At 43.4% G+C, this 25,654-nt stretch overlaps 5 protein-coding genes and 1 non-coding gene across 12 annotated transcripts; 2 read left to right on the top strand and 4 right to left on the bottom strand.

Moving 5' to 3' along the window:
- On the bottom strand, window positions 599-2,155 carry LOC8057813 (chlorophyllase-1). Its single transcript, XM_002444543.2, has 2 exons — window positions 1,817-2,155; window positions 599-1,670 (listed from the first exon to the last, which is right to left on the bottom strand). Exons 1-2 carry the CDS (start codon window positions 2,060-2,062, stop codon window positions 900-902), a joined length of 1,017 nt encoding a protein of 338 aa, XP_002444588.1. The 5' UTR covers window positions 2,063-2,155; the 3' UTR covers window positions 599-899.
- TRNAV-CAC lies at window positions 4,956-5,029 on the bottom strand. The gene has a single exon. It is a non-coding gene; the product is annotated as a tRNA-Val (tRNA).
- LOC8057978 (signal peptide peptidase-like 1) lies at window positions 7,477-11,195 on the bottom strand. Of its 7 annotated transcripts, none has more exons than XM_021465276.1 (6): window positions 10,837-11,195; window positions 10,611-10,748; window positions 10,385-10,468; window positions 9,168-10,038; window positions 8,001-8,201; window positions 7,500-7,815 (listed from the first exon to the last, which is right to left on the bottom strand). In XM_021465276.1, the coding sequence occupies exons 4-6, from the start codon at window positions 9,963-9,965 to the stop codon at window positions 7,699-7,701; spliced, it is 1,116 nt and encodes a 371-aa protein (XP_021320951.1). In that variant the 5' UTR covers window positions 9,966-10,038; window positions 10,385-10,468; window positions 10,611-10,748; window positions 10,837-11,195; the 3' UTR covers window positions 7,500-7,698. The 7 variants fall into 7 exon arrangements, with proteins under 7 accessions (XP_002444587.1, XP_021320952.1, XP_021320950.1 ...); XM_021465273.1 differs by having other exon boundaries at window positions 10,639-10,748; XM_002444542.2 differs by having other exon boundaries at window positions 7,477-7,815; window positions 10,639-11,195.
- Window positions 13,895-18,963, top strand: LOC8057977 (dihydroxy-acid dehydratase, chloroplastic). Its single transcript, XM_002445633.2, has 14 exons — window positions 13,895-14,591; window positions 15,151-15,222; window positions 15,553-15,600; window positions 15,719-15,873; window positions 16,004-16,198; window positions 16,269-16,380; window positions 16,623-16,692; window positions 16,779-16,837; window positions 16,918-17,041; window positions 17,120-17,190; window positions 17,349-17,450; window positions 18,039-18,119; window positions 18,292-18,450; window positions 18,541-18,963. Exons 1-14 carry the CDS (start codon window positions 14,115-14,117, stop codon window positions 18,589-18,591), a joined length of 1,776 nt encoding a protein of 591 aa, XP_002445678.1. The 5' UTR covers window positions 13,895-14,114; the 3' UTR covers window positions 18,592-18,963.
- Window positions 19,504-20,794, top strand: LOC8057812. The gene is made up of 3 exons (XM_002445632.2): window positions 19,504-19,766; window positions 20,128-20,207; window positions 20,282-20,794. The coding sequence occupies exons 1-3, from the start codon at window positions 19,683-19,685 to the stop codon at window positions 20,529-20,531; spliced, it is 414 nt and encodes a 137-aa protein (XP_002445677.1). The 5' UTR covers window positions 19,504-19,682; the 3' UTR covers window positions 20,532-20,794.
- On the bottom strand, window positions 21,148-23,898 carry LOC8057711 (uncharacterized protein At3g49055). The gene is made up of 7 exons (XM_002444541.2): window positions 23,359-23,898; window positions 22,908-22,984; window positions 22,692-22,803; window positions 22,490-22,606; window positions 21,827-22,055; window positions 21,250-21,284; window positions 21,148-21,156 (listed from the first exon to the last, which is right to left on the bottom strand). The coding sequence occupies exons 1-7, from the start codon at window positions 23,896-23,898 to the stop codon at window positions 21,148-21,150; spliced, it is 1,119 nt and encodes a 372-aa protein (XP_002444586.2).

Below are 25,654 nucleotides of genomic sequence, written 5' to 3'. Positions count from 1 at the left end.
GTATTGGCCACACCTAATTTGGTACTATCCCCACCTATCTGGTACCTTCAGGTACTTTGATCTCGCCCGTTGGAGGTCCTATCTTTTTTCCAACCACTGTAAAAATTCTCAAAATATTAATACTGTTCAATCTAGTCAAACTCTAGCATATTAAGTTATACTCCCTTCGTTCATGAAAAAATCAATTCTTAGAATTTGTGTCAGTCAAACCTTTTTAAGTTTGACTAACTTTATCGAAAAGAGTAACAACATTTATGACATAAAATCCGCATCGTATAAAAATATATTTTATGATGAATCTAATGATACTAATTTGATACTATAAATTCTAGCATTTTTTTTTAGAAATTTGATCAACGTTTAAAAATTTTGACTTATGACAACTCCACAGGCATATCCTAGCTATTCATCGGACACCGATGGACAGTTGTGGCAAGTGGAACATGAGGACAAACGAAAAATGCGATATGCCGATATGGTGTGTAAAGCTTTGGACCTTACCGAAGGGAGTGACAATAATGTAGCTAGTGCTGAGGGCCTGGGGTATTCTCTGCCACCCACTGAGAAAAAGTTGCGCCAAAAATTGTAGCACGAGAAATTTAAACACGTGTGTACATGATCATATGACATGCATGATAATTAATGTTACATAGCACCAATTGTTTTTCTAAACGCTAAACTGTAACCCTTACTTTAGCCATTATTCGAGGTAAATAATAAACTAAACAGGCTAAATAGATTATTCAATAAAAACAGCACACCACCATCATGTAGTATTTACATGGTGTTTAAACGGTGAACAGTGCATAGAACTCGCAGGTGCACATGTACAGTATACACCACACAGCATACACACATCTAAGTGCTTATCACTCAAGAAGTGGAAACGTGGACACCGGCTAGCCAGACGCACCTGCCACTCCATTGTTGCCAGCGCAACCTGGCCCATCCATGGCTTCGTCATCGTCATATTCAACTGGGTCGAGCACCGCCGGCGAGAGCCCAGGGCTGTTCTGAAGCACGGCCCTGAGATCCTCGTCGTCGTCCTCCAGCTTTGCCCTGAGGAACGCCACCATGGCGCCCCCGATGGCCCTCCTGGCGAGGTCCTTGGTGGTGTTCGTGTTCCTCTTGCACATGCAGTTGCTGATGACGTAGGGCACGCCGTCGTCGTCCAGCATGTCCAGGTGCCCGTAGTCCCTCACCACGACGTGGTACCGCGGCGGCGCGCACTCGTCGTAGAACTCGCCGTGGCTGACGCCGGCGGGGGCGCACGGCAGCAAGCCCTTGGGTCCGAGCCCCGTGCCGACGACCAGCGCCGGCATGCCCGGGTCCAGGGACCGGGGCTCGAACGTCAGCACCTTCGGCTCCAGCTGCAACTCCTTGGATAGCCCCGCCACGGGGTCCACGCCGATCAGGGCGGAGAACTTGAGCGGCGTTGTGTCTGAGGAGGAGGAGGAGGATCCGAGACCGAGCGCCACGGCGAAGGCGGTGTCGCCGCCGCGGCTGTGGCCGGCCAGCGCTAGCCTGGAGAGGTCCGGCGTGACGCCGTGGAGGTGGAGGATGTTGGTGAGGACGTGCGCCAGGTTGTCGGCGAGCCAGGCGGTGACCTTCCTGGTGGCGTCGATGTCCTTCAGGTCTTTCATGTCGAGCGGCGGCAGGATGCCGCCGAGCTGTGATGATGAGCCGCGGCGATATGATCGACGAGATACACGTCAGATGTATTTTCAGAGCTCAGGAAAAGAACGGAAACATGCATGCATGATGCTGGCACATTTTTCCGGCGACGACGAGGACGAGGACGACAGAGAGGACGGACCTGGGGTGCGACGGCGATGAACCCGTGGGACGCGACGTGCGACAGGAGGGTCTGGTACCAGCTGTTGTACATGCTGCAGCCGTGCAGGAAGACGGCGACGGGGTAGACGCCGGCGTCGGTGGGGGTGACCACCATGAGCGGCTTGGGGACGCCGGGGACCTGGCTGTGGTCGACGTGCTTCGTGTCCACGGGGTGCCGCCCCCGCTTGAACACCGCAGTAGTGCTGATGGCCACCGGCGATGCCATATATATCTCCGGCGGCCTCGATCTGACGTTAACTTGTACGTACGGTGAGTAGCGTTGATGGGCGGTGGAACACGAGGTGCCGCGCGTTGCTAAGATTTATAGCCGGCAGGGGGCTAGCTGATCGAGGCACGGCGAGCACGACGACAATGGAGGCTGCTGTGCGTGTTCCTCGTTTGCATTTGTATGTTTGCATGACGCATTGGATGCATGTGTAGTACTGCCAGTGACCACACTCATAAATCCTGTTTGTCGCATGGCTCCTGTTGTTCGCCCATGCTCTCACGGGCCGGCTCGCAATCTACTAGGGAGTACGTACGTGGTGGCCGCTAGGTGCGCGTGGCACGTGTGCCACGCATAGCTGCACATGTTTCAAATAATTAATAATAGTTTATTTTCTTTATTTTAAGTTTTATTTTTTTTTCTCAAACCTGAGTAAATATTTAGAAAACTATATAAAAACACATTGTTCACATAGAAGCGTCAGGGCACCCGTTATGGATGGAGGGACATTTCTTTGGATGGGTCTCATAATGACAAGATATCATCTTATATTTTGTCCCTAATGTTTAGAAACAAGCCTAGGTCTATAATTGAGCCCATCGTTCGTTATCAACTTACCATCTACCGACCCCCTTTTCTTGCTTGAGCACTCTTTATCCATCCTCTTTCTTTTTCCTCTAGTACTTCTCCCTCTCTTCCTCCCGCATGGCTCCCTTGCCCCCGTTCGCCCGCTCCGCCACCATCTACCTACATTGTTCCGATCCCCTCTCCTCCCTTGTGCGCCGCCTGTTCCATCCAAGACGAGCACGCTAGCGCCAGCATATGTTGGATTTAATTTTGGGCTTGACCTATTTTAATGAAATTAAATCAAAAAGAAATCCTAAGGTCCATATTAAATGTTGTGTACAATATAGTTTTAGTCCTATATGAGATTTTAACTAGATATTGATACAACTTATATACGTGAACTATATGTACATCTATTGAGAAGTTGAGAGAGGCAATAAGCATTCCGCGTGCGCCGCTACAACTCAGGGTTATTCTCTTTTTCCACATGGCCCATTTCTGCTACCTCTACTTTCCAGCAGCTGGAAACGCTCGACACTATAGCTCTTCTTCACTGCACCGAGCAGAACAACGATTCTAGTGCCGCTAGGTATTCTACTGGAGCCACCCTTATCTTCTTTATTGTTGTTAGTACCATGATTGGTGTGATGTTCATTAGCATTTTTTCGACTAGATCACACTCCTGATGTCGCAAATGTTTTGCTAGTCTTTTTCTAGATTAAATTATGCCTTAATTTGTCTAAAATTCTAACAACATCCAGCTAGATATGGGGCATGTGGGCACCGAGCTCGGAGGGCATGCCACCTGGGATGGAGGCCGCTAGCATCAAAGGGGTTGTCTATGGTCGAAGGATGGGAGTGGGTTCCATGGATAGGAACAACTTCTTCATAGATTTCGGTACATGATATATGGGGTCCTATACTCATCTTTAGGTCCTATTTGGTTGGATTTTAAGAGTTTGGATAAGAAAATCTCGAAATCCTAATCTCATCCAAACAGACAAACATATATTGGATTTTAACACACATACACACAAATCCAATAAAACACATTAGATTTTTTTATCCATGTTCTTAAAATTCTAGTGGAACCAAACGAGACCTTAATGTATTCAACCAGGACAGTAACACCATTTTGGACGCTCATATTCATGGAGAATGTAATGGCGCTGATTTTTTTCACAAAAAATAATGACACTAAATTTTTTAAAGGACAACAATTGGGAATAGTATTGTATCCAACTTGCACAATTTCAATAAGAACGACTCAACGGATTAACAAACTCTTATTCACATCACTACACCAATGTAGGTTACATTGAACCAACTTAACCTAAACCCAAACTAACAAGAAACTAAAATATACCCTGAATATACCACTCACTCCACTAATAACTTGTACAACAACTCACACATTAGAATCTCAACACTGATCACGTTTAACAAGTCAAACAAAATAAAGAAAGCATAGCCACCATGCAATTCTTTATTACAATATATTGAGTTCACCGCACAGATGTGGCCAAATAGGTCCAACATCCAAGCTATCCAAACACCCATGACCACCCTCCACACGGGAAAGGGCTATCCGGCTACAAGCCATACAAAGGGTTGCATTCTATGTAACAAACTAAGAACCAATCTGTTAAGCTGATTGTCTCATTGTGAGTTTGTAACCCTACTCTCTCTACCTATATAAAGGAGGGTAGGGACGTCACAATCGGAATCCAATCCATCTCATTCTAATTTTCTACGTAGTTAGGAGTAACAACTCCTGTAATCTAGCATACGAATATAAGAAAAGCAGCAGCACCAATTGGACTAGAGTTTTTCACACCACCGCGGCCTAAACCATTATAAATCCTTATGTCTCATGTGTTACTATCTGATTTCTCTTATGTAATCACGTTGCTAAGCATTTTCAAAGCTAAATCATCCGCAGTTGGAACAGCAAGACGGTCGCGCCTAGAAGCCTTTCGCGTCATGATTTGTTTTTGCTCGTGAAGGCACTACAGTACACGTGGCGTGTGTGGCATCACCAAATGCTTGACCGTTATAGTACTTGCCACTAAAAAAATAAAAATATATACTAAGAGTTTGAGACCTAGGAGTATACTCCGTAGTTCAGTACTACATGTGTGGCATCACCAAATGCCTGAGCCCAAATAAAAGTACCGCTACTAGTAAAAAAACAAAGTACTGCTACTAGTAAAAATAAAAATCAAATTCCTATACTAGCAAAAAAACAGATTTGTCTTTTATTTTTTATATCCTCACAAATCAGAGAACTGCTATTAGTGAAAATGAAAAAAAATAAAATAAATCATGTCTGAGCCCAGGTTCGAACTGGGGACCTTTAGTGTGTGAGACTAACGTGATAACCAACTACACCACCCAGACAAGTTGATTTTAGGACAGAAGATAATTTACATATTAAAAATTTCCAAGAAGCACTCATGACTCACCCAGTGATCAAACAACTAGAACTGGAACTATCAGTGGGCCTCACTGAGTGATCAAAGTAATCCGAATCTCGTGTTTAAAAAGGGCCCAAGCCAGCATCCTCCAGACTCCAGCGACCACGCCCATTGCAGCGATGCCGCCGGTGGTCCCGAGGTCCGACAGGATAGTTCGCCGGACGGCGATGGTCGGCGCAGCCACCGCCGACTACGGCCCCAGCTACCCCTACCCTGTACGACGCCGCCAAAATATGGCGTGACAACGTGCGACCGGTAAGGGCTTACGTAGGCATTGGTGATATGTGTCATTCAAGATAGGCTTTGTTTAGTTTTAAAAAAAAATGTAAAATTTTTTAGATTTCTCTCGTCACATCGAATCTTGCAGCACATGCATAGAGTATATTATACAATTTGCCTATAATTTGAGAGATGAATCTTTTGAGCTTACTTAGTTTATGATTAAACAATAAATATTTGTCAAATACAAACGAAAGTGCTACAATGTCTATTTTGAAAAAAAAATAGAACTAAACAAGGCCTGATATACATGTAGCTGATCGATGGATATGGGGCTCTGATGATTGGTATTATTTTGGCCAAGGTTGGAACTTATCTAGCAGATAAAGACCAAAAAAGTTATTGCCTACATGAGTTACCCTCCAGCTACTATCCTTTAACCTTATATATATATATATATATATATATATATATATATATATATATATATATATATATATATATATATGTTCCTTTTGTTGTACTTTAGCAGTTTTAGACATCAAATGAAGAATGTGGATAATATGTGCTGAACAAAGAGAAGTGTTTCTCCAGATTTTGAGCCTACCTTATCTTATCGACTCTACTATGCAAGCGCTGTTTGGTTAACCATTAGCAGGACCTTGTGGGCCCTTGTGGTTATGAATAAACAAATGTTTCATTGGTGGCAAATCCATGTTTCAATCTGCTGATGCCGTTTTCATTATTTTTGTTTGTGTTTCTACAGCACTGGGAACGGCATCTACAGATGAGGGACCAAGTGCAAATGCATGAAGTGCATAGTCTCCTAAATCAAGAAGGAAGTGTCTGATCATAGAGGGGTTTGTGGTAGGATCACTCTTGGGGGTCCATGAATTTGCTGCTGGTTTTGTTACACTACATGGTTTGATTGTTGTGATGGTTGACGAATTATTAGTTACTAGAATTAATCATGTTGCTTCCTTGATCTGCATGTCTCAAGCATTTGTTAGCGAGTGCTGTATAATGATGCCATAGTGTCAATGGAGTGGATCAGTTGTGTTGTTTCCACTAGCATTACTTATTAGTGCTCTAAGCGCATCAATGTACTAAACCTAGCAATCATATATGCAATATTATATTATGGTATGGCAAGTGACAGCCATGTTGCAGAAACCCATGGGATGTCTCAACTTCTCCAAGTGAAAGCTTGCGTCTCTGTCTGGTGTGCGTGTGCGCTGGGACGGCCTGTGAGGGTCAAGTGCGAGTGCATGAGAAGTCCAAGGCCTCTCCTAAATTGACAAGGAAATGTCCAGAGGCAACCATAAGTGGGGTCTGTGGCCTGCATCACGCTTGAGAATCTGTGTTTTTACATTTTACTGCGGTTTTGGTCTGCTGGCCTCCATGCTTCCCTGATCATTGTTTGAGAAATTGTATGGTCCCTTGATCATTGTGTGAGAAATTGTATCCTACTCTGGGAACGAACAGAATTCCTTTTGTCTGAAAGCAGTGATACTCGGGGAAATGAGTTCCATCAGCTTTAGAAAAATTCAGAGGGGAAAAATATCCATCTGCTCCCTTCCCAGATTATGCCTGACAAATTTCCCGTGGCTGTGGCTACCCGTTTGCTCAACAGTGTTTTTCTCTCGCAGTAAATCAGCGAACAGTATTTTCAACCATCACTTTTTTTCAGTATTGTGCTTAGCCGACAACCCAGAAATGGCAACGCAATTTAGCAAAGGCAAATAGTGAAATAAGAGCTTTCCGCGCTCCACATTTCTTCAGTGGTGTTGGAGCAAAGACCTCTGCGTATGTTACAACTAACTCTTCAACAAATGCCGTGGAAACCCCACCATTATCAATTTTTTAACCGGCTCAACCAAACACCAATTCTGGCTAGCTTAGCTAGCAAGTAACAATGTAAAGTAGTATTAGTTAACCGTTCTATTACTTCTATACAGCATCATAATACCGTCATCAATTTATCATCTTGCAAAATAGCACAGGTACACTTTTCACTTCACTGATGGCATCAGCCACGGCACTGCCTTGCCATTCAAGCAGTCGCAGACAAGAGAAACTATGGGAAAAGGCTGAAATGCATTTAACTGAACCTTTCTTTGCCACTCAATTAGTCGCAGACAAGAGAACGTATGGGTAAAGACTAAAGACTGAAATGTATTGAACTGAACCTTTCTATTACAAACAGTTACATGATTTGTCTGTGTTTCCTCTTGCGAGGGCAACTGCGTAGCAGCTTACATGACTAGAACATTCTAGCTTATAAATACTCTCCTTCAGTATGAGGAGCTCAACTAATGTTTAATTAGATTCAATTACGGCGGGCTCAGATCCTTTTTATTGTCCACTTGGATCTCAGACCTCCAGCAAACGAGCTTTCTCGTTTAGAATCGTCCCAGACCCTTCCCATAGCTCCCACAGCTCATTCCGTAACCATGACAAGTACATGACAGGCCCCAGTGTCGATGGCACCTGAAAGCCACAAACTCTGTCAGAATGAAGAGCAACCATGCTATAGGCTGGCATCACCATAGCTTGAAACCATACTAAACCATGACTCGATGCTATGAGATACACGTGGAACAAGTCAGAGAAGCATAATTTAACAGAATGAAAAACGGCAATGATGTCCAACTGTATAACCTGAGAACACTTACCAGGTACAGTAAGGCTGGTTGGGGAGACTGAGACAAGATCCCAGCAGCTAGTGCAGCTACCAAGCCAATACCATACCCTGTTAGAGCATACCACACATACTTCCGCCGTTTTGGGGGAGACACATCTGATGGAACATTCACATCCTTGAACTTCCGGTTATCAAAAAAGAGTACCAGAGCTAGAAGCATCCCTGGAATGGCCTGTAGGAAGAAACAAGAATCTAGGTGATTAAATTCAAATCATCAGTGGTACGAATGGATTTTACTCAGAAGCACAAGCAAAGTTGATAAGTTACAGAATAGGCAGAAAAAGACTCAAATCACTATGAAGCAGTCATGCTGCTTCTGAAAAAAAAAACTATGATCATCAATAACCAGCAGCAGGTGCACTAAATACTGTAAACAGTAACCACAGGAGTACACAAAACGTAGGAAGGAAGGAAGCAACATGAACTTAATACATGCAGGAAGGAAGAAGATTTTCCCAATTAGTAGGGATGCAAGTTCTCTTTTCTCTGGGTCATTGGATTGACCCAAAACTCATCAAAATGAACTTATACAATTTCAAAGCAAGAAAAACAGAATGCAAATGAACCAATTGTTCTCCACTTCTTGCAGCTACCATGTTTTGCCTAAGATTAGTTGTGGCATAGGCTTTGACCAAACAAGACCTTGCCAGTGACCCAGAGCTACAAAGTGGGTACCCACTTGAATCCTGACCAATTAGATATAGATTTGTACAGTAGCTAAGTGCATTCCTGTAAACCAAAACTTATTCATTATCAAGCTGATAGAGGAGTGCGCAGTGCATAGCTTGCTGCCTTGATAAACTAAAGATTTGCCAAAAAGTGGCAGACAATGAACAGTGGAACTTGAGCTCACATAACTTCTTTCTTTGGTATGATGGCTTATCTTTGCATGTTAATTCCATCTATATAGATAGCTTAAAAATGTTAATCAACATGTCATTTGGTCTTATTCTGCCCAAGAGTTTATACACACAGACAAGACAAATAATATGAAGCTCAGCAGAGCAAACACAGAGGTACTAAAAGTACTTATTCTATAGAGGCTTTAAGGACTAACAGCAGACGTTATAAAAAGGAAAGGACTAAAAGCAAAATAAAAGCATGGAATATTTGCAAAAATACAATTTGTTGGGTTTACCATGTCTCCAAGGCCAAGCATCATGTAGTCACCAGGATTGCTTCCTGGAACAATACCACCCAACAAATTCCTGGGAAATACAAGCTTGACTGGAAGCTCCAGCTTCTTTGTAATCAACTGCAACCCGGGCAGGCTGAGCTTATTTGCTACTGTGTGAACAGGATTAGATGCCTTCTGAGTGGCAACAGAGACCATGACATTTGCTCCAAAAAACCTTTCTGAGAAGAACACCCAGAAAATATCATACACAAATAAGCAGGCAAGAAGCAGCGCACAGATCTTTATGTTGGGAAGCCTCACATGGCTGACAAATGCTACACATATGGAAATCCCCAGTAGGTTATTTAGCAACCAATGCCCTGAAACCAACCAGGCTAAGACTGTGGCTATGCAGAAGAGCATCAGCAAACCTTGCAACCGTGTAAACGGCTTTGAACAACACCTGGACACGAATGGGTCCATTAGATTGTACTGTGTCTTGAGATAGGTGATGTGTGGAGACAGGCAAAAGAACAATGCCATTGCTGAGGCCACAGCAGTAAAAGCAGTCACGAGATGTGAGACAGACGAGAACAAGTAGAACATTAGCAACAGACTGCATGAGCTTGCAAGGGGAATCATTAGAGCCTGTGACCGATCCAATGTAATGGAAGCCTCTGAAAAATCCAAGTTTCTCTCCATCTCTTTGCCATAGTCCAGAGCACGCGATGCTGATGCATAGGCCACAGAAATGGCTGTGGCAATTAGAGCAAGCGATGCCGGCTCGAGCAAGTAGGTCAATTTCCACAAGGATTCCATCCTATGTATGGAAAATCAATAGCAGTCCACCCTTATTCTATGCTCCGACTTACCCAACCCAGGTATCTTCAACCTGCCCTACCAAAACAGCAAACAACAAGAAGCATCAAGGATAGCTAATGTACGTATAAAGCACGATAAATCCTTCCCCTTCTTTTCTTGCTATGTTCCTTCCATTTAATCAATGTGTTTCTTGCTATGTTCCTTCCAGTTAATCATTGTTCAAGCTCCCTAAACAAAACACTCTAGTTTGACGAGAAAGATTGAAGGTTTTGCAGCAAAGATGAGAAATTTACTGGAAATTTAACTCTGAGAGGCAAATTCAGCATGGGGGTTCAGTCTATTTATTTGGCAAAAAACAGCATCCGCTGCATTTTTTATGGTAATTATACAGCATGATACAACAGAAGTGTTCAAACCTGGGTGGATGCCACCGCACCTTGGGTAGTCCACTGGGGGGCGGCCAACTCAAACGGATCTTGCGCAGGCTGAGGATGGAGAACCTGTTGGACACGTGGATGGATTAGAGAAATACTACAACAAACACGCAGTTAGCACGGCGAGGAGGGTGAAGAATTTGGAATAGGGAGAAGGGAAGATCCCCCAGAACAAAGCAAACTACTGGAACAAGGGAACCTATCCTACCTAGCAGGGTGGTTTGAGAGTTCCTCACCGAGGAAGGAAGAAATCAATCCAATTTTCGGTGGATCTCCACGTCTTTCCGCGTCGGGGCACGCCAGTGCAATACCAGTAGAGGCGGCGCCGCGGGGAGGAAGGTTAGGCCTGGGAGAGAAGACTTGTCTAGTTGGGTGGAACGTGGAAGTAGGCGTGCGAGATGGCCGTCGTGGTCAGGCGAGGAGGACCGGTCTACCTGGGGTTGACTAGCGGGAGATCGGAGTCAGTGGCCGGATGCGGCTTCCCTCTTCCGTATTCCTTGCGGCCGTTTCCTACTGGATGAACAGCTGGCGTGAATGGGCGCGGGCGGCTGGCCGGCGGCCCGCGCTGCGCGCTGGTTGCCGCCCCTGGCTTAGGCGCTGGACGGCCGGGCCAGGAGGCTGGCGGCGCGGCTGCGCCGCAGCGGCCGGCGGTCGATTGGCCCTTGCGGATTGCGTTTGTGCTGGTGGATGGGGGCGAGGGGCGGCGGGCGGCTGCTAGGTTCCGCCTCGGCACTGTCGAGGGACGGTCGGACGGAGGGAGAAGAACGGGGGACGACGGAAGGGGATCGGTAGGGAACGGGGTCGGGGGACGTCGTGGGGCCTACTAGGGCACTGCTGGGCCGGTAGAAAAATGGGCCGCTAGAGTGCGCTGTGCGTTTACAGCAACTCAAACTATATATATTTTTACTATTTTATTTATATCCTCAGTTCTCTCGGCCGTTTGGTACAGCTCACAACAGCTTCATGGGCTGTTGTGAGCTGTTTTTTTTGCCAAACACTTATTTCCAAAACAACTTCATGGGTGAAGCTGTTTTTTCCCTCCTCTCACAAAGATATAAATTGGATGAAGCTGGAAAAAAAAGTAGCTTATTGCAGCTTCTCCCTCATTTCTCTCTCTCAACTATGCATGAAGTAGTTGGTGAAGCTATTTTGCCAAACACTTTTTCCAAAACAGCTCAGCTTCATCTAGAAAGTCATTCATAAAGCTATTTTCTAAAAAAACAGCTTTACTAGTGAAGTTGAGCTGTGCCAAATAAGCCCTAAGTCATTTAAGTGAATCCAGCTAAACTTGCTTCAGCAAAATAGTTTAACTGACCAATCTGAATACAGAAGGTAGCCTTTAGACACACAATATAGTGCTAAGTTATATGTCAAAGAAGGCAAAGATATATGGCAACCCATGATTGCACATTTAAAAAAATGCACAAAACTAAAAACTATATAACTTTTACAATTCAAGTTAACTATTTAGATAAAAGAGTTCAATGGAAAAAATAGAAATTAGAGTTTGTGCTTTATAAATTTTTGGAACGACAAACTGCTCATCAATTCATATATATATTTTTACTGATGCGGTGCCTTTGATAAAGTTATGAATAAAAGCAAGCAAAGTAAAAGTCCATAGTGGAGCACTACTGCACCTAGCCCAATAATAGAGCACTGCATCCAAACATCAAGCTAGCACAAAGAAGCTTGTTATATTAAAAAAAAAAAAATTCTAGCCTTTGGTATACCATATACTACCAGCTACCATGTAAATGGTTCAAAAAGACATGCCCATAAAAAATAAATTTGAACCTCAATTAGATCTGCAAGCAAACTCATCACCAACAGTGCAAAGGAAATCAGCCCGCAGCACTGCAAGTATCATATTGTCTATCTCTATCAATCAAACAAAACAAAGACATCAACTGCGCACAATACAAATTGCAGGCACACAATTAGCAGCCCTTTACAAATTGCATGGAAAACTTGCAATCTTTCCAAGTTGCATGATGGTAATAAAAAAAAATCCCATAATAGCTGAACTGTTGCCTTGCAAAAACCTTTGCTAGCTTCCAAATACCTGATTTTAGAGCAGATCTGAACACATACATATAGCAATTTAGAGCAGCATAGTTCAACTACAGTGAGATATAAATATATGTGTGTTTGCCCCATGTATGAATCAATAGTTCAAAACCACTATAATTTTTTATTTCGCAAACATGAATATAGGTTGAGATTGTATACGAAATAATTGAAAGGATCCATACCTGATTTAGACTACGTGTTCCAAAGTTGCAGAAAATATGACCTTGATCAACACTTTGAACCTGTCAAAGCACCTATGTCACCTTAGGCACATACATTTTTTCACAATTATAGCATATACAAATTATAGCATGAGTCCTGCTAATTCCATTTTGGGTGTATTGTTAGGTAATTGACATCCTTTTTTTCTATTTTGGGCATATGGTTAGGTAAATCAGCAACGAAAAGGTTTTATATGACCATCTCAATTTAGCAAATCCACTTCTTGAGACTGTCCATTATACTACTATATTTTTCCTTCCATTCCTAGGCACATTCCATCTACAACTTAGAAAACTAATAAAACATAGGGCTTGTTTAGATCCAAATTTTTTTTTGGATTTTGGCACTGTAGCATCTTCGTTTTTATTTGACAAACATTATCCAATCATGGAGCAACTAGCTTTAAAAGATTCGTCTCGTGATTTACAGTTAAACTGTGCAATTAGTTATCTTTTTTATTTATATTTAATGTTTCATGCACGTGCCGCAAGATTCGATGTGATGGACAATCTTGTAAAGTTTTGAATTTTTGGGTGTATCTAAACAAGGCTATAGAAAACTGATGAAACCAGTTTTTCTCTTAATAACTTTTTGAATGTGAGCTTTAGAAGAAAGAAAGCATAGGCGGTCCAGCTCATCTTTTAGCATCAAAAGAGCACACCAAAGCCACATTAAGTAGTCTGGCTGTGCGTTCGTGCACACATCGTCACGCCCTGCCCTGACCGCTTTTTCGCGATATGGCTCTGCACTTGTTCTCGTAGTGTCGCAGCCGACCACGGCACTGCGCTGCGAGTAGAGGTACTGACGAGCATGGTAGGGGAGTGCACGACCACGCTGTTCCAGCGAACCAAGTTCGTGGCACCACTGACCCGTTGTGGGTGCGCGGATCTACGTTGCGGGCGAATCAAAGGGAAAGGGACTCACCTGAATCACAAAGTACATTGTTTATTATTTCAAATTTTACCGTGTGAGCAAACGGCATGCTAAACCAAAGAGAAAGAAAAAGTTCAGATTTTTAACGCAATTTGAGACAAAAAGAATCTTGATTTTTCTAAAGTTTTTTTCGAACTCGACTCTATTTGTTTATTTTATAAGTCGTATTTTTTTAATCAATTAACAGTGTTTTTCTTTGAGCACTGCTTTTAGTTATATCTTTTCACTTTTGATGAGACAGGCAGGTTGTTGGTACGGAGTAGTATATGGGATCGAGGCAAAAACACGGGCTGTGCTGTCTCGTCGCCTTCCTCGCCTCCTGCCGCCGCCAGCCGCCGCACGCACGCCCGCCCGCCCGCCTCTCCACTTGTCCGTATCCATCCACTCACCAGTCACTCCCCGTCACCTAGCTCACTCCATCACCAATTCACCACCCTAAACCCTAAACCCCATTCCGTACCTCACCGCCGCCGCCGCCGCCGCGATGCAGTCCATGGCGCTCACCTCCCCCTCCCTCCCGGCGGCGGGCCCCGTCACCGGCCGCCGCCTCCAGCGCGTCCGCGCCACCGCGGTCTCCGACGAGCCCAAGCTCAACAAGTACAGCGCGCGCATCACGGAGCCCAAGTCGCAGGGCGCCTCACAGGCGGTGCTGTACGGGGTCGGCCTCACCGACGCCGACCTCCGCAAGCCGCAGGTCGGCGTCTCCTCGGTGTGGTACGAGGGGAACACCTGCAACATGCACCTGCTCCGCCTCGCCGAGGCCGTCCGCGACGGCGTCCGCGAGGCCGGCATGGTCGGCTTCCGGTTCAACACCGTCGGCGTCAGCGACGCCATCTCCATGGGCACCCGGGGCATGTGCTACAGCCTCCAGTCCCGCGACCTCATCGCCGACAGCATCGAGACCGTCATGGGCGCGCAGCACTACGACGCCAATATCTCCATACCTGGGTGCGACAAGAACGTGAGTTCCTTTTCCGCTATCTCTGCTGTTTGCAGATGTGATGGGTTGGGTGTTCTGAAATGTCTTCATACAGTTCAGTGGGACTGTGGGAGTGGTGTGCTCTCACAATCTGCACATCATAGCCCTGAATAGCATGATATCAAACACCACTAAATTCTTCATCATGGTCTCGACGGGTGTTTACTTCCTGCTGGAGATTGTGTTGATTTGGAGTTGGTGTTGAAATTTTAGCTCCTTTCTAGAAAGGGGAATAAAAATTAGCTGCAAGGACTGGAGCTTTCTTCTATGCTGCATGGCCATCTCATTATTTTCTTCTGGATGCCACAAAATTGCATTATTTGCAGAAAAGCAACGAGCTTTCCTATGTCTCTGGCAAAAAAAATGTACCAAGCTTGTTTGTTTGAATGGGTGCTGAGGTGATTGGACCTGCTTGTTCAGTCCGTGCTTAGGAACTAATAGGAGGGAGTTAGGATTTCTAACTTTGTTCTACCCTGTACTGGAATAGTCATGCACATTTAGATCTTAGTTGCAACTGGATTTAGCGGTCCTTTGTTTGCAGATGCCAGGTACAATAATGGCAATGGGACGGCTTAATCGACCTAGTATCATGATATATGGTGGAACTATTAAGGTAATGCTCCCTTGGTCTCTTGCTGTATTATTACTAATTCTGAAATGTGCTGTTCTTCAACAGAATGTTTGGATCTCTTGAATAAGCATATGGCATTTGTTAATCGTGATGGAACAAACTGCTTTCCTGGACATTGCATGAGTGCAATGTACAATGAGAACTGAATAACTGATTGATACAGTGGAGTAATTTATGCTAGAAGTTCAGGTTAACATGGTTGGCAATTGCCACCATGTGAGTCCTTAACCAGTGATAGAATCTGTCAAATATGCATGGCTTTTCGAACTGCTTCTTATTGACAATTTTCTGATGGATTTTTTTTTGATGCAGCCTGGTCACTTTCAGGGAAATTCCTATGATATAGTATCTGCTTTCCAGGTATGTTTATCTTTTTAGGTCTGTTCAGCAACTCTACTTCTTTGATAGAATAGAACTACTTATTTGGCAATGTACATTGTACAGCTAAGGCTTGCTTGCATTTTGATGTTTTGTGCAGTGCTACGGAGAATATGTTAGTGGCTCAATCACTGATGAGCAAAGAAAGAACGTCCTCCGCAATTCATGTCCAGGGGCAGGTGCCTGTGGTGGTATGTACACAGCAAACACTATGGCATCTGCTATTGAAACATTGGGCATGAGCCTTCCATACAGGTGTGGATTATATCTGGATTTTTTTCTCATTTGTCACTAAACAGTAAATATGTTTTTTATTTATATAAATATGCTTGGAGGATGTATTTTGACTTTTTTCTATCGATTTTGCTGTTTTTATGTAACAAAGTTCTTCGACACCTGCTGAAGATCCGCTAAAGCTAGAAGAATGCCATCTCGCCGGGAAGTATCTTTTAGAGTTGCTAAAGATGGATTTGAAGCCTAAGGACATTATCACTGAGAAGTCATTACGAAATGCAATGGTTATCGTTATGGCACTTGGTGGTTCAACTAATGCTGTTCTGCATTTGATTGCCATTGCTCGGTGAGTTATCATCTTCTTGCATGTGCTTTCTGCTTAGGTTGACAAAAGCTGATTGGTTGTCTTCTTTCAGGTCTGTAGGTCTGCATTTGACTCTTGATGATTTCCAGAAGGTCAGTGACCAAGTTCCTTTCCTTGCAGACCTCAAGCCCAGTGGCAAATATGTCATGGAGGATCTGCATAAGGTAAATGCTTAATGGTACTAAGATTCACTTGGTTTTGAACCATACTCAATCCAGCTTAAGTTTCCGGTTTACCTTTTCAATCAACTATCAATCTGCTATGTTGTATTTTCAATGTACTTACACATTGTGATTTTCTTCACATAATTTCTGTGGAAAGTTAAGGCTTAAGCCAATAAAGCCAGAATATCTAGAAACTTAAATTAGTCAAGGCAATGTTTTTGAGAATAAGCGACATGTTACAGATTGGTGGGACACCTGCAGTCATTCATTATCTTCTGGAGCAAGGTCTTCTTGATGGTGATTGCATGACTGGTGGGTACAGTCAATAATTTCTATTGTGTAATTTAAGATCTCTATATTTTAGTTAATAACATGGTATTTCTTTTTTCCCATTTCAGTCACTGGGAAAACTCTAGCCGAGAATGCCAAAATCTTCCCTCCTCTGTCTGAAGGGCAGGTAATGCTCAATTGTGAATTCTTTAGCCTTATCAGCTAACACCTTGAATCGTGACATTTATATTTGTTTCTGGTACACAGCAAATAATTCGACCACTTGACAATCCTATCAAATCAACTGGGCATATTCAAATACTTTATGGCAATCTTGCACCAGAAGGTTCTGTGGCAAAAATAACTGGAAAAGAGGGACTGTTCTTCTCAGGTGATTTGCTGTTTCTATATCTAATCTTTGGAAGCCTACGTACTGTGTGAAATTTAACTGTTATTTGGTAAATTTCAGGGCCTGCATTAGTTTTTGAGGGTGAAGAATCCATGATTACAGCTATCTCAGAAAACCCAGCGAATTTCAAGGTAATATGTGACATGCAAGCTGTCCCTATTTCTTGCCATTGCTTCCTTTTTTTTCTTTTGGAGAGCATGATTGCCTTTTCTTCTCACTGCTAGCGGAATATATAGTTCCAGAGCAAGTTTCTCATTCTTATATTTTATTGCCCGGATGGTTACAACAGGGAAAGGTAGTAGTGATCCGAGGAGAAGGACCAAAAGGTGGGCCAGGGATGCCTGAAATGTTGACTCCAACAAGCGCAATAATGGGTGCTGGTCTTGGAAAGGTACCACTTAGCTCATAGGTTGTCATTTTTCAGCAATTATACTATAGATTTTATTGGGTCTTAGATTTAGTGTACTAAAATAGGCGTTTTGCCATCTCTCGCATTCATGAATGATATTGACGTAGTTGGTAATGTGACACATAACTTATATGCATCATCTTCCCCATCTCAGACGATGCACAATTCTGATGTTCTTCTGCTCTCCAGAAATTGTTGAAATTTCAAAGCAATGAGAGCTCTTTGCACATTCTTAAATACTCCCTGTAGTCCAAATTATAAGATGTTTTGTTTTTTCAGATAAATTGTTATTGTTATGTATCTAGACATAGTGTATATCTAAATGCATAGCAAAAGTTATGTATCTAGAAAAGACAAAACGTCTTATAATTTGGAATGGAGGGAGTACAATACAAAGGATCAGATTTCCTTTGCCCATGTTATTTATATTTGCATTATCTGGTGCTTCCTAAGTACCTAATTGCATGTGTGCAGCTCACAAGTGGCAACTATCCTGCTTTCATCAGATTAGTTATTCTTTGCTACAGTTGATGTGATAACCTCTTGACCAGTGTCCAATCTTCATTACAGGAATGTGCCCTGCTGACAGATGGTAGATTTTCCGGAGGGTCACATGGATTTGTTGTTGGTCACATATGCCCTGAAGCACAGGTACTGCTTCGCGGCACTCAACCAGTGGCGACAATCTAATCTAAGCTGTGTAATTTTGTACCAGTTTCTTTTCAGTAGCAGTTCTAGATTATTTTTCTCACCACAGTGCATGATAGTAATAAAAATAAGCCGCAGCAGGTTTGTATTATTCACAAAGGAGCTATTTTTTCAGGAAGGTGGCCCAATTGGTCTTGTCCAGAGTGGTGATGTAATCACCATCGATGTAAGTAAGAGGGTAATCGATGTTGACCTTACCGAACAGCAGCTCGAAGAAAGACGGAGGAAATGGACCCCACCGCCATACAAGTCCACCCGTGGAGCTCTTTGGAAGGTACTATAGCTTGAACATTGTCAGCCTTGTTGGCATCAGAGTAATCCTTGGCTCCGTGCTGAATGTCTCTTTTCCACATATTATTTGCAGTACATCAAGCTTGTGGCTCCAGCGTCGAGAGGATGTGTCACTGATGAGTAGGATAGTGTTACATTCTGTTAGGTTGTGCACATGATGTGTTGTCAGTCAAAAGCTGTTGCCAGGAACAATTACCCTGTTAGAGTGATTCATGGTAGTGCGGATTGCATGTGGCAGGTATAATAATAAAATGCCGGTTTCTAAGAGCTTAGCAATGCTGCAGAAACTGCTGAATAATTGGGTGTAATCGGTCTGTTCTCTGTTCAAGCGTGTGAGCAATCACATCTTTTTTAGTCTCTCCCTTGTGTTTGTCTCATTGTTTGTACTACCTTGTTCATAGAGATAATCATGTGGATTGTTATTTGGTCCGATTTCTAAGAGCTTAGCAGCGCTGCAGAAGCTGCTGAATAATCGAGTGTAATCGGTCTTTTTAAACTTGTGAGCAATCACATCTTTTTCAGTCTCTCGTTTTGTTTGTCTCATTGTTTGTACTACCTTGTTCGCAGAGATTATCATATGGATTGTTCTTTGGTTCTCCACTGGCGACCACTTGAGCATCTGGTGTGCTTGCTTAAATGTCTGGTGAGATTCTGAAATTGCCATGCATATCTTGCCCTTGAGAGCAGCTAAAACACTCTTGTAGAATAACTGGAGTACAAGTGCAATGAAGGTACTCCGTAGTTTACTAGTGCTACAAACCTACAACAGAAGAATCTTGTAGCGAACATGATTGCCTTTTCTTCGTATAAGTGCGCTTGTCTTATCAGCCTTACTTTTTCTACTAGTTAACAGTGTTTATTTTTGTTTTCACGATAAATCACCGAACAATATTTTAAAGGCTATCCTAGACTTAATATGTTTTTATACTAAGTGTTTACAGTTTTTTTGGGCCGCATTGTTCAGACACTTGGACTTGCACAGATGGACCGGCCCACGATTGGATTACTACAGCGGGTCCACCGGCCCACCCTACTTCTCCTCCATCCTCCGGCCAGAATCCACAGCGCCGCCGCGTTCGTCTGCCCGCCCGAGCCGCCGCTCCCCTCCCTGGCTACCTCGGTCTCTCCTCGCTTCCCAGTCCCAGCCCACCGCGCCGCTGCCCTTCGTGGTTCGCTGCTATTCGCGCCGCGGCGTTAACTGGCTAGCTGGTAGCGATGGCAACCGAGCCGCCGCCGCCGGCAGAGAAGAAGAAGGCGCCGCTCCCCAAGGTGGTCACGCTCAATAAGGCCCTCAAGCTGGTGAGCTCCTCGTCGCCGCCTACTCGGCTCCTTTCCTTCTCCTGTTCCTTCCTTCTGGAGCGTGGTTTCTTCCTCCAGCGGTGTTCGATGCAACGCTTTCTCCTGTTCTCTTCTACTACTAGCGTTAGGTTGTGTAGACGTTGCCGTTAATTTGTTAGACGCAATCTCCAATTGATATGGAAAATGAAATTGAGCCTCTCCGGTTGTTAGGCACTGTCTCTCTTTCGCATTCCCTGATGTGCGCGCGCTGTTTGTGTTTAGACGCGTTATGCTGTATCGAATTAGTGTTCAACCTGCAGCACTGCTGTTGCGTTCAATTTACAGAAGCAGATATCTGACCCATGCCATAAATCATTCTCAGGCCCAGACATGGGTGGACAAAATGAGTACATCAGAGCCAGATGAACCCAACGATAAAGATTTCGAGGGCCGGCCAGCAAGGTATATGACCCATTGGGACTCTTGATTTTTATTTTTACCTGGATAACTGGTATGTGACCGTGAAATTTTTTTAGGCTCGGTCTTGGTGCTAAAGCGGCACCTGGTGTGAAGCGTGTGGCTCCCACTGACCCAGTTGAGAGGAGGTTGCTTGGGAAGGTGAATGCGCAGAAGAGAAAGGCCTTGGAGGATGAGAATAGAGCTGCTCAGGAGGCGAATGAGGCTACTAGTGACGACGATGAGCCTGAAAGCAGGACCAGTGCCTTTAACAAGAAGAGGCCACTGCCTTCAGTTACTTCTACACCTTTAGGGAAGAAGGCAAAGTGACAGTCTGTATGCATAGCCTATCTAAGTGATCTCCTTGTTCTGGTTGTGTTTCTTACTAACTCCCAGACTGATGCTATTTTCATGGGCATAGTATTACCTTCTCATAGTCCAGTGTGTGGTTCCTGAACTTAAAGGGATAGCTGTGCTTGATATTGTTAATGCTCATTGCCAATTCAGAAATTCACACACACTCTCTGATCAAAGATAAATACACTGTGATACTCATTTGATTATTTTTACTTCGATTCAAATGTCATTCCCGCTCAAAGTTTTTAGTGTTTCGTCTACTTTGTTGATTCATATGTTGCATTGTTCTTTAATAAAAATTTCATGTAATCATTTCTCAAGAATGGCAACTTAAAGGTGCAGAGGTACAATATAATTAAACCTTTGCTGTCATGATGATTGTTTTAAAGGAACAATGCTTTAAAAGTTTATCTGCATCATGTTATATCATAATGTCTCTACTTTTAGATGAAGTGTGGCAAATGAGTTTATTCTTCTTTTCTGGAATGCAAATATCTCTTCTGTGTTTCTTTCTTTCTTTAGTTCCAGGGAATTCTATTCCTATACAGAAAAAAAAATATATGGTGGGTCTGTACCATCTTGTGCAGTGTCACAGCTGCTGTTGAGAGAACGGAAGAGACTCAACAGGAGTATATGCAGAAAATGTCATTTCTACCAATGTGAGGCTTCTTATGCTTGTGTTGTGACCTACCAGTGAGCATATGGGTGAATGAGCAACCCACGCTGCTACATTGCACAGGCAGAACCAAGATATTAGTCAACGTTATATTCAACACTCAAATATTTTCTTGTCTTTGTCACTTTGTGCATTTCATAAGGTAAGTAACATGCCTGTTTTGTTTCTCTCTTAGTTGATTGTTCTCTGAAATGGTATTATGGTACCATGTGAAAGAGCTGGAAGTTGGATGATTTGTCTTCATGCCGAAGCTAGAAAAGTTAGATCTGATGTCAACACCAGTTGAACTTAGTACAGAAGAAGTTAGTACATAACAGTATGACACCTTAGATATGTACAATTGCGCGGACTTAAAAATCATTTTTGCAAAATGAGTGGGGAAGAAAGTGCAACATATGGAGCCAATGAGGCATGAACCTATTCTAGGGAATGTGTGGGAACAGAAATTAGATTCTTGTTTGCAAAAGTGCCTCTGTGCTTGGTAGCAATCTACCATTCTGATCAACAAACCATGTCCTAGCTTGAGAGGATGATGATATAACTCGAAGTCGCTGCCATGGCCAGCAGGTGTATCTTAATCTTCTGCGAGTACTTCCTATCTCCTGTCTTCCATGTGCATCTTCTTGTTCTATTTGTCTCGTCAACTCTTCTATCCTTTGTTGCAGCCCAGCAGATCTTCTGTCAGCAAGCTTGAGGCATGCATCTGCAGCAGCTTGTGCTGCCATTGCACTGGCTGCTAATTTCTCTTTTAGCTGTACCTTGCTGTTTGCAGCCTCCAAGTCTGTTTTTACCCTTCCCAGTTCTTCCTTGAGCAAGGTAAACTGAAATGGTATCACATTATAACATGACTATCAATAATGTGACATTTTGCACTGTTAAGGTACCATCAATCCATTAGAGATGTTTTGCCCCTGTTGGTATGAGGATGACTGAGAACTCAAAGGAAATCAAACTTGTGCATTTTCTATGTCAGTAAACGGTGACACTGTTTTGTCACAAGCATAGTCTGCCTTGTGTCATTGTGTGTGTGTTGGGGACCTCCAGTCTGGGTTCTTTCTAAACTCAGCTCGTTGTATTTTTTTTCTTTTATCTTAATGAAATGAGACACAACTTTCCTGCGTAGTTTGAGGAAAAGAAACAGTGACATGTTTTTACTAAGGCGGTCGTGAAAACATGCCATTTGTCAGCATGCAAAGTACACCTCATGACATCATCTTAATGAAGGTAAGATTTGAACTTATTTCTGACAGATTACCTCCTGGTTGAGTTCTTTGATGGCAGATCTTCCAGCTTCTACCTCCAGTTGACATGCCTCCCTCCATCTTGTGGCCTCCTGTCCTACTGCTTTTGTCTCTAGAGCGAGGTCTTCCACCTTAGGCATTGAAAAAACGAGTTCAGGTCTTTCTGGTTTACCTGTCTAGCGAATAACAAGCTGTACAAAATAGATTTATCCTTACCCTGTGAACCAGGAAGCTCTCTCTTTCTTCCAATTCTTTTATGTGTGATTCATATTTTTGTATCTTCTGAGCCCGTTCAGTAGCAAGAAGTTGGAAATGATAACTGTCTGACCTATTCAAAGAAAATTTATATTGGGCTAGCACAGATCACAGTCAAAGGAAACATTTTTATTTGTTTGAGGAGTCCATCTTTAGTTTTCGGCTTTTTTGGTTTACCTGGACTCGTCAAAGGCCTGCCTTAGATCATTGATCTCGCAATGCAGGGTTTTCATTGTGTTTTCAACTATACTAGCCTGAAATGGAACAGTTTGAATATTTTGATTAGCTGATAAGTTTCCCAATGAGAAATGATTTTAGCGGACAACTTATAATGAGAATAAAAGGCTCATGTCAATTCTAGTGGCATACATGTCAGATCATATAATTATTATTATTTTTGCCAGGTTAGTATTTTTCTTATAAAGAATATAGACTTAAGGTGGTGGGAACAGTCACTAATTGGAGGGTTGTATTTGCAGAATAATTATTTCTTGAATCAAAACTACTGAATCTAGTATAAAACTTTTATAAGGGCAAAGGTTTATAGTATAATATTAGATCTGGAACAGAAGTACCACCAATAAGTGAAGTTTGAAGACTGAAGCTAGGGAGGAGAATAACTGTTTACCAGACTGATGTGCTCATGTTCATTTTCTGTTCTATTAGATGCTACAGTGGAACCTGAGGTGCTCGGCTCCTGGCTTGCTGGTTCAGCACTTATCACCTCCATGATGAAGCCAAAGCCTACCTTGTGCAATCCTTTCTCAGCAATCTGCAAGATGGAACTTCTTCCCTGCTCCTTGTCACCCTTCAGTGTATGGATGCTGTTCTCCACCGCCTCTTTCTCAGTTATAGCAACCTTCAACATGTTGCGGATCTCCTGATTCTCCTTCAATAAACTCGATACTTTGCTCTCCATCCTACTTGTATGCTTCCTTTGCATTTCTAGGCGCCCTGAGAGGTTGGATTCGATCTCCGTGGCTAGCTGATGAATGTTTTTGGCCTCCAATGCCAGAAATTTCAGGCCATCATTGGGATCCAAATAAAAGCGCTCGCAAATTCTGTTAGCTTTGCCATCAGAAACCCTGTCGAAGATATTCTCCAGGATCCCATGGACTGAGTGGAGTGAGCTGATAATCTGCTGCAAGGCAACCTTTGGTTCATCCATGGTGGATCCGGTGAATGCAGATGTTGGTATTGGGGTGGGGGGTCGTAGTATGTAGCATCCAACAGTCAACAAAAAACCCTGAAGAGTAGGTAGGTAATCTATACAACCCATGAAGAGTAGTTAGCTCATCTATTAGGCTGTTTTTCAATATTTTTCTTTAATACAGGCTGTTTTTCATTCTTTGTTAGCACATAAATACAGTGTTGTAGCTCCTTGGTTGATTGACTATTGTTACAATGTTACATCATTTTTTTTTCTTTCTGGCCAGACTACTACCAGTATGGATCGTGGGGTGATGATGAGATGGCAACATAGAAACGGATGCCAGTAGGAAGTGGCGGCAGCTGTGAGAGACTCATCATAACTTGTGGGAGACCAAGCTGAAAGCAATCCCAAGTTAGTATCGTCCGTCCTGCAATTGTGCACCATGAACTTACTTGGACTCCACTGGACATAGGCACAAGGTTGTTGATTTAGTAATATGCCCAAGAATTATATACGGACAAGCCTTGCAGACCATGTTACAGTTGCACCCTGGTTCTTTGTTTCTTTCTGATCTACGCTATAGTCTTGTATTTGACAAACATGGTGACGATGCCATACTCCTGGGTATCCGGACCACGAGGATTTCCAGCTACCGACTCTCAACTAAAGCTGACCCATGCATGCTTAAGAAGGGGGGGAAATGAGTAGTTAGCAGGTTGAGTATTTAGGCCCGCGAGCCTGTTATGTGTTGGGCTTGACCCATTGAATGAATCTATATGTACACCTGTGTGCTGTCGATTTAAGGCATCGAATATGAACAAATTAATTATCTCTATCTCTAACGTGTTCCTCCTTGCATCTCTGCTTGAGACGACACTGTCGTGCTCTTTGCCGAACATGTTAAGCGGCAAAACCCTCTAATTATCCAGGTGTTTTCGCCGAACATTCTCGCCGGCAAAACCCTCTAATTATCCAAGATCGTGAGAACATATTATCCAGGATCGTGACACATAGACCCCGCTTATGTTTGCCTCTAGAGATTTCCTTGTCAATTTTTAGGAGAAGGCGCTAGGCGGTATCTAGGCGGTGACCCATAGCCTAGAGCCTAGGCGAGCTTAGGTGAGCCTAGCCGTTTCCAAGGCGGTGGCTAGGCGGTGACCAGTATATATATATATATATATATATATATATATATATATACATACTTAAAAGAAAAGAAAAAAAGGAGATAAGTGGTCAATATTGGAGAGAAAGAGGAGAAGAAGGCCCAGTTAAAAGCCCAAGTAGTAAGCCTGTAATCCCACCGACACTTATCCTCTCCTCCTGGCCTCTCCTTTCTCTCCCTCCCGAAGATGCGAACTCTTCTCCTCGAGTCCACCATCTCGCCCAAACTGCTGCTTCCTTCCCCATCGGTCGCCGCTACCGCCGCATCGTCGATGTTGCCACCTCGACCTACTGTCGTCGAACATCCACGCCGCCCCCACGCGTGCCTGCCTTGGCGAATCTACCTACACGTCGCCTGATGAGCTGCTTCTGCCGCGCTCCCACCTCCTCTGGAGACTCTCTTCCTCCTCGACAGTGGAGGTGCAGGTAGAGTGTGAATTAAAAGTGTTATAAGCTAGTGTGTGTAGGGTAGTACTCCTAACCTTTGAAGCATCCCTAAATCACAACCGGTTACAAACTAAGGGGAACAATAGCAATGACCATGCATCCATTACGAATCGAACATGTCCCAAACTAGTGGCATAATAATAGTTCCAGCCCCTGAAGC

The sequence above is a fragment of the Sorghum bicolor genome, chromosome 7, assembly GCF_000003195.3.
Source record: "Sorghum bicolor cultivar BTx623 chromosome 7, Sorghum_bicolor_NCBIv3, whole genome shotgun sequence".
Classification (NCBI taxonomy): Eukaryota; Viridiplantae; Streptophyta; class Magnoliopsida; order Poales; family Poaceae; genus Sorghum; species Sorghum bicolor.
Note: the sequence above shows the minus strand (reverse complement) of the source record. Positions and strands in the feature narration are given on the sequence as shown.

Excerpts from the sequence above, each read along its gene's own strand:
- LOC8057813 (XM_002444543.2), bottom strand. The coding sequence starts at position 2,062 with ATGGCATCGCCGGTGGCCATCAGCACTACTGCGGTGTTCAAGCGGGGG. Across the intron at positions 1,671-1,816 it reads TCATCGCCGTCGCACCCCAG|CTCGGCGGCATCCTGCCGCC; the intron begins GTCCGTCCTCTC and ends TCATCATCACAG.
- LOC8057978 (XM_002444542.2), bottom strand. The coding sequence starts at position 9,965 with ATGGAATCCTTGTGGAAATTGACCTACTTGCTCGAGCCGGCATCGCTT. Across the intron at positions 8,202-9,167 it reads TGCTTGGCCTTGGAGACATG|GCCATTCCAGGGATGCTTCT; the intron begins GTAAACCCAACA and ends TTCTTCCTACAG. Across the intron at positions 7,816-8,000 it reads AACCAGCCTTACTGTACCTG|GTGCCATCGACACTGGGGCC; the intron begins GTAAGTGTTCTC and ends TGTGGCTTTCAG.
- LOC8057977 (XM_002445633.2), top strand. The coding sequence starts at position 14,115 with ATGCAGTCCATGGCGCTCACCTCCCCCTCCCTCCCGGCGGCGGGCCCC. Across the intron at positions 15,874-16,003 it reads GGCATGAGCCTTCCATACAG|TTCTTCGACACCTGCTGAAG; the intron begins GTGTGGATTATA and ends TATGTAACAAAG. Across the intron at positions 18,451-18,540 it reads CCCGTGGAGCTCTTTGGAAG|TACATCAAGCTTGTGGCTCC; the intron begins GTACTATAGCTT and ends TATTATTTGCAG.
- LOC8057812 (XM_002445632.2), top strand. The coding sequence starts at position 19,683 with ATGGCAACCGAGCCGCCGCCGCCGGCAGAGAAGAAGAAGGCGCCGCTC. Across the intron at positions 19,767-20,127 it reads TCAATAAGGCCCTCAAGCTG|GCCCAGACATGGGTGGACAA; the intron begins GTGAGCTCCTCG and ends AATCATTCTCAG. Across the intron at positions 20,208-20,281 it reads TTCGAGGGCCGGCCAGCAAG|GCTCGGTCTTGGTGCTAAAG; the intron begins GTATATGACCCA and ends AAATTTTTTTAG.
- LOC8057711 (XM_002444541.2), bottom strand. The coding sequence starts at position 23,898 with ATGGATGAACCAAAGGTTGCCTTGCAGCAGATTATCAGCTCACTCCAC. Across the intron at positions 22,985-23,358 it reads AACATGAGCACATCAGTCTG|GCTAGTATAGTTGAAAACAC; the intron begins GTAAACAGTTAT and ends GTTCCATTTCAG. Across the intron at positions 21,285-21,826 it reads TGGAAGACAGGAGATAGGAA|CAGCGTGGGTTGCTCATTCA; the intron begins GTACTCGCAGAA and ends TGTGCAATGTAG.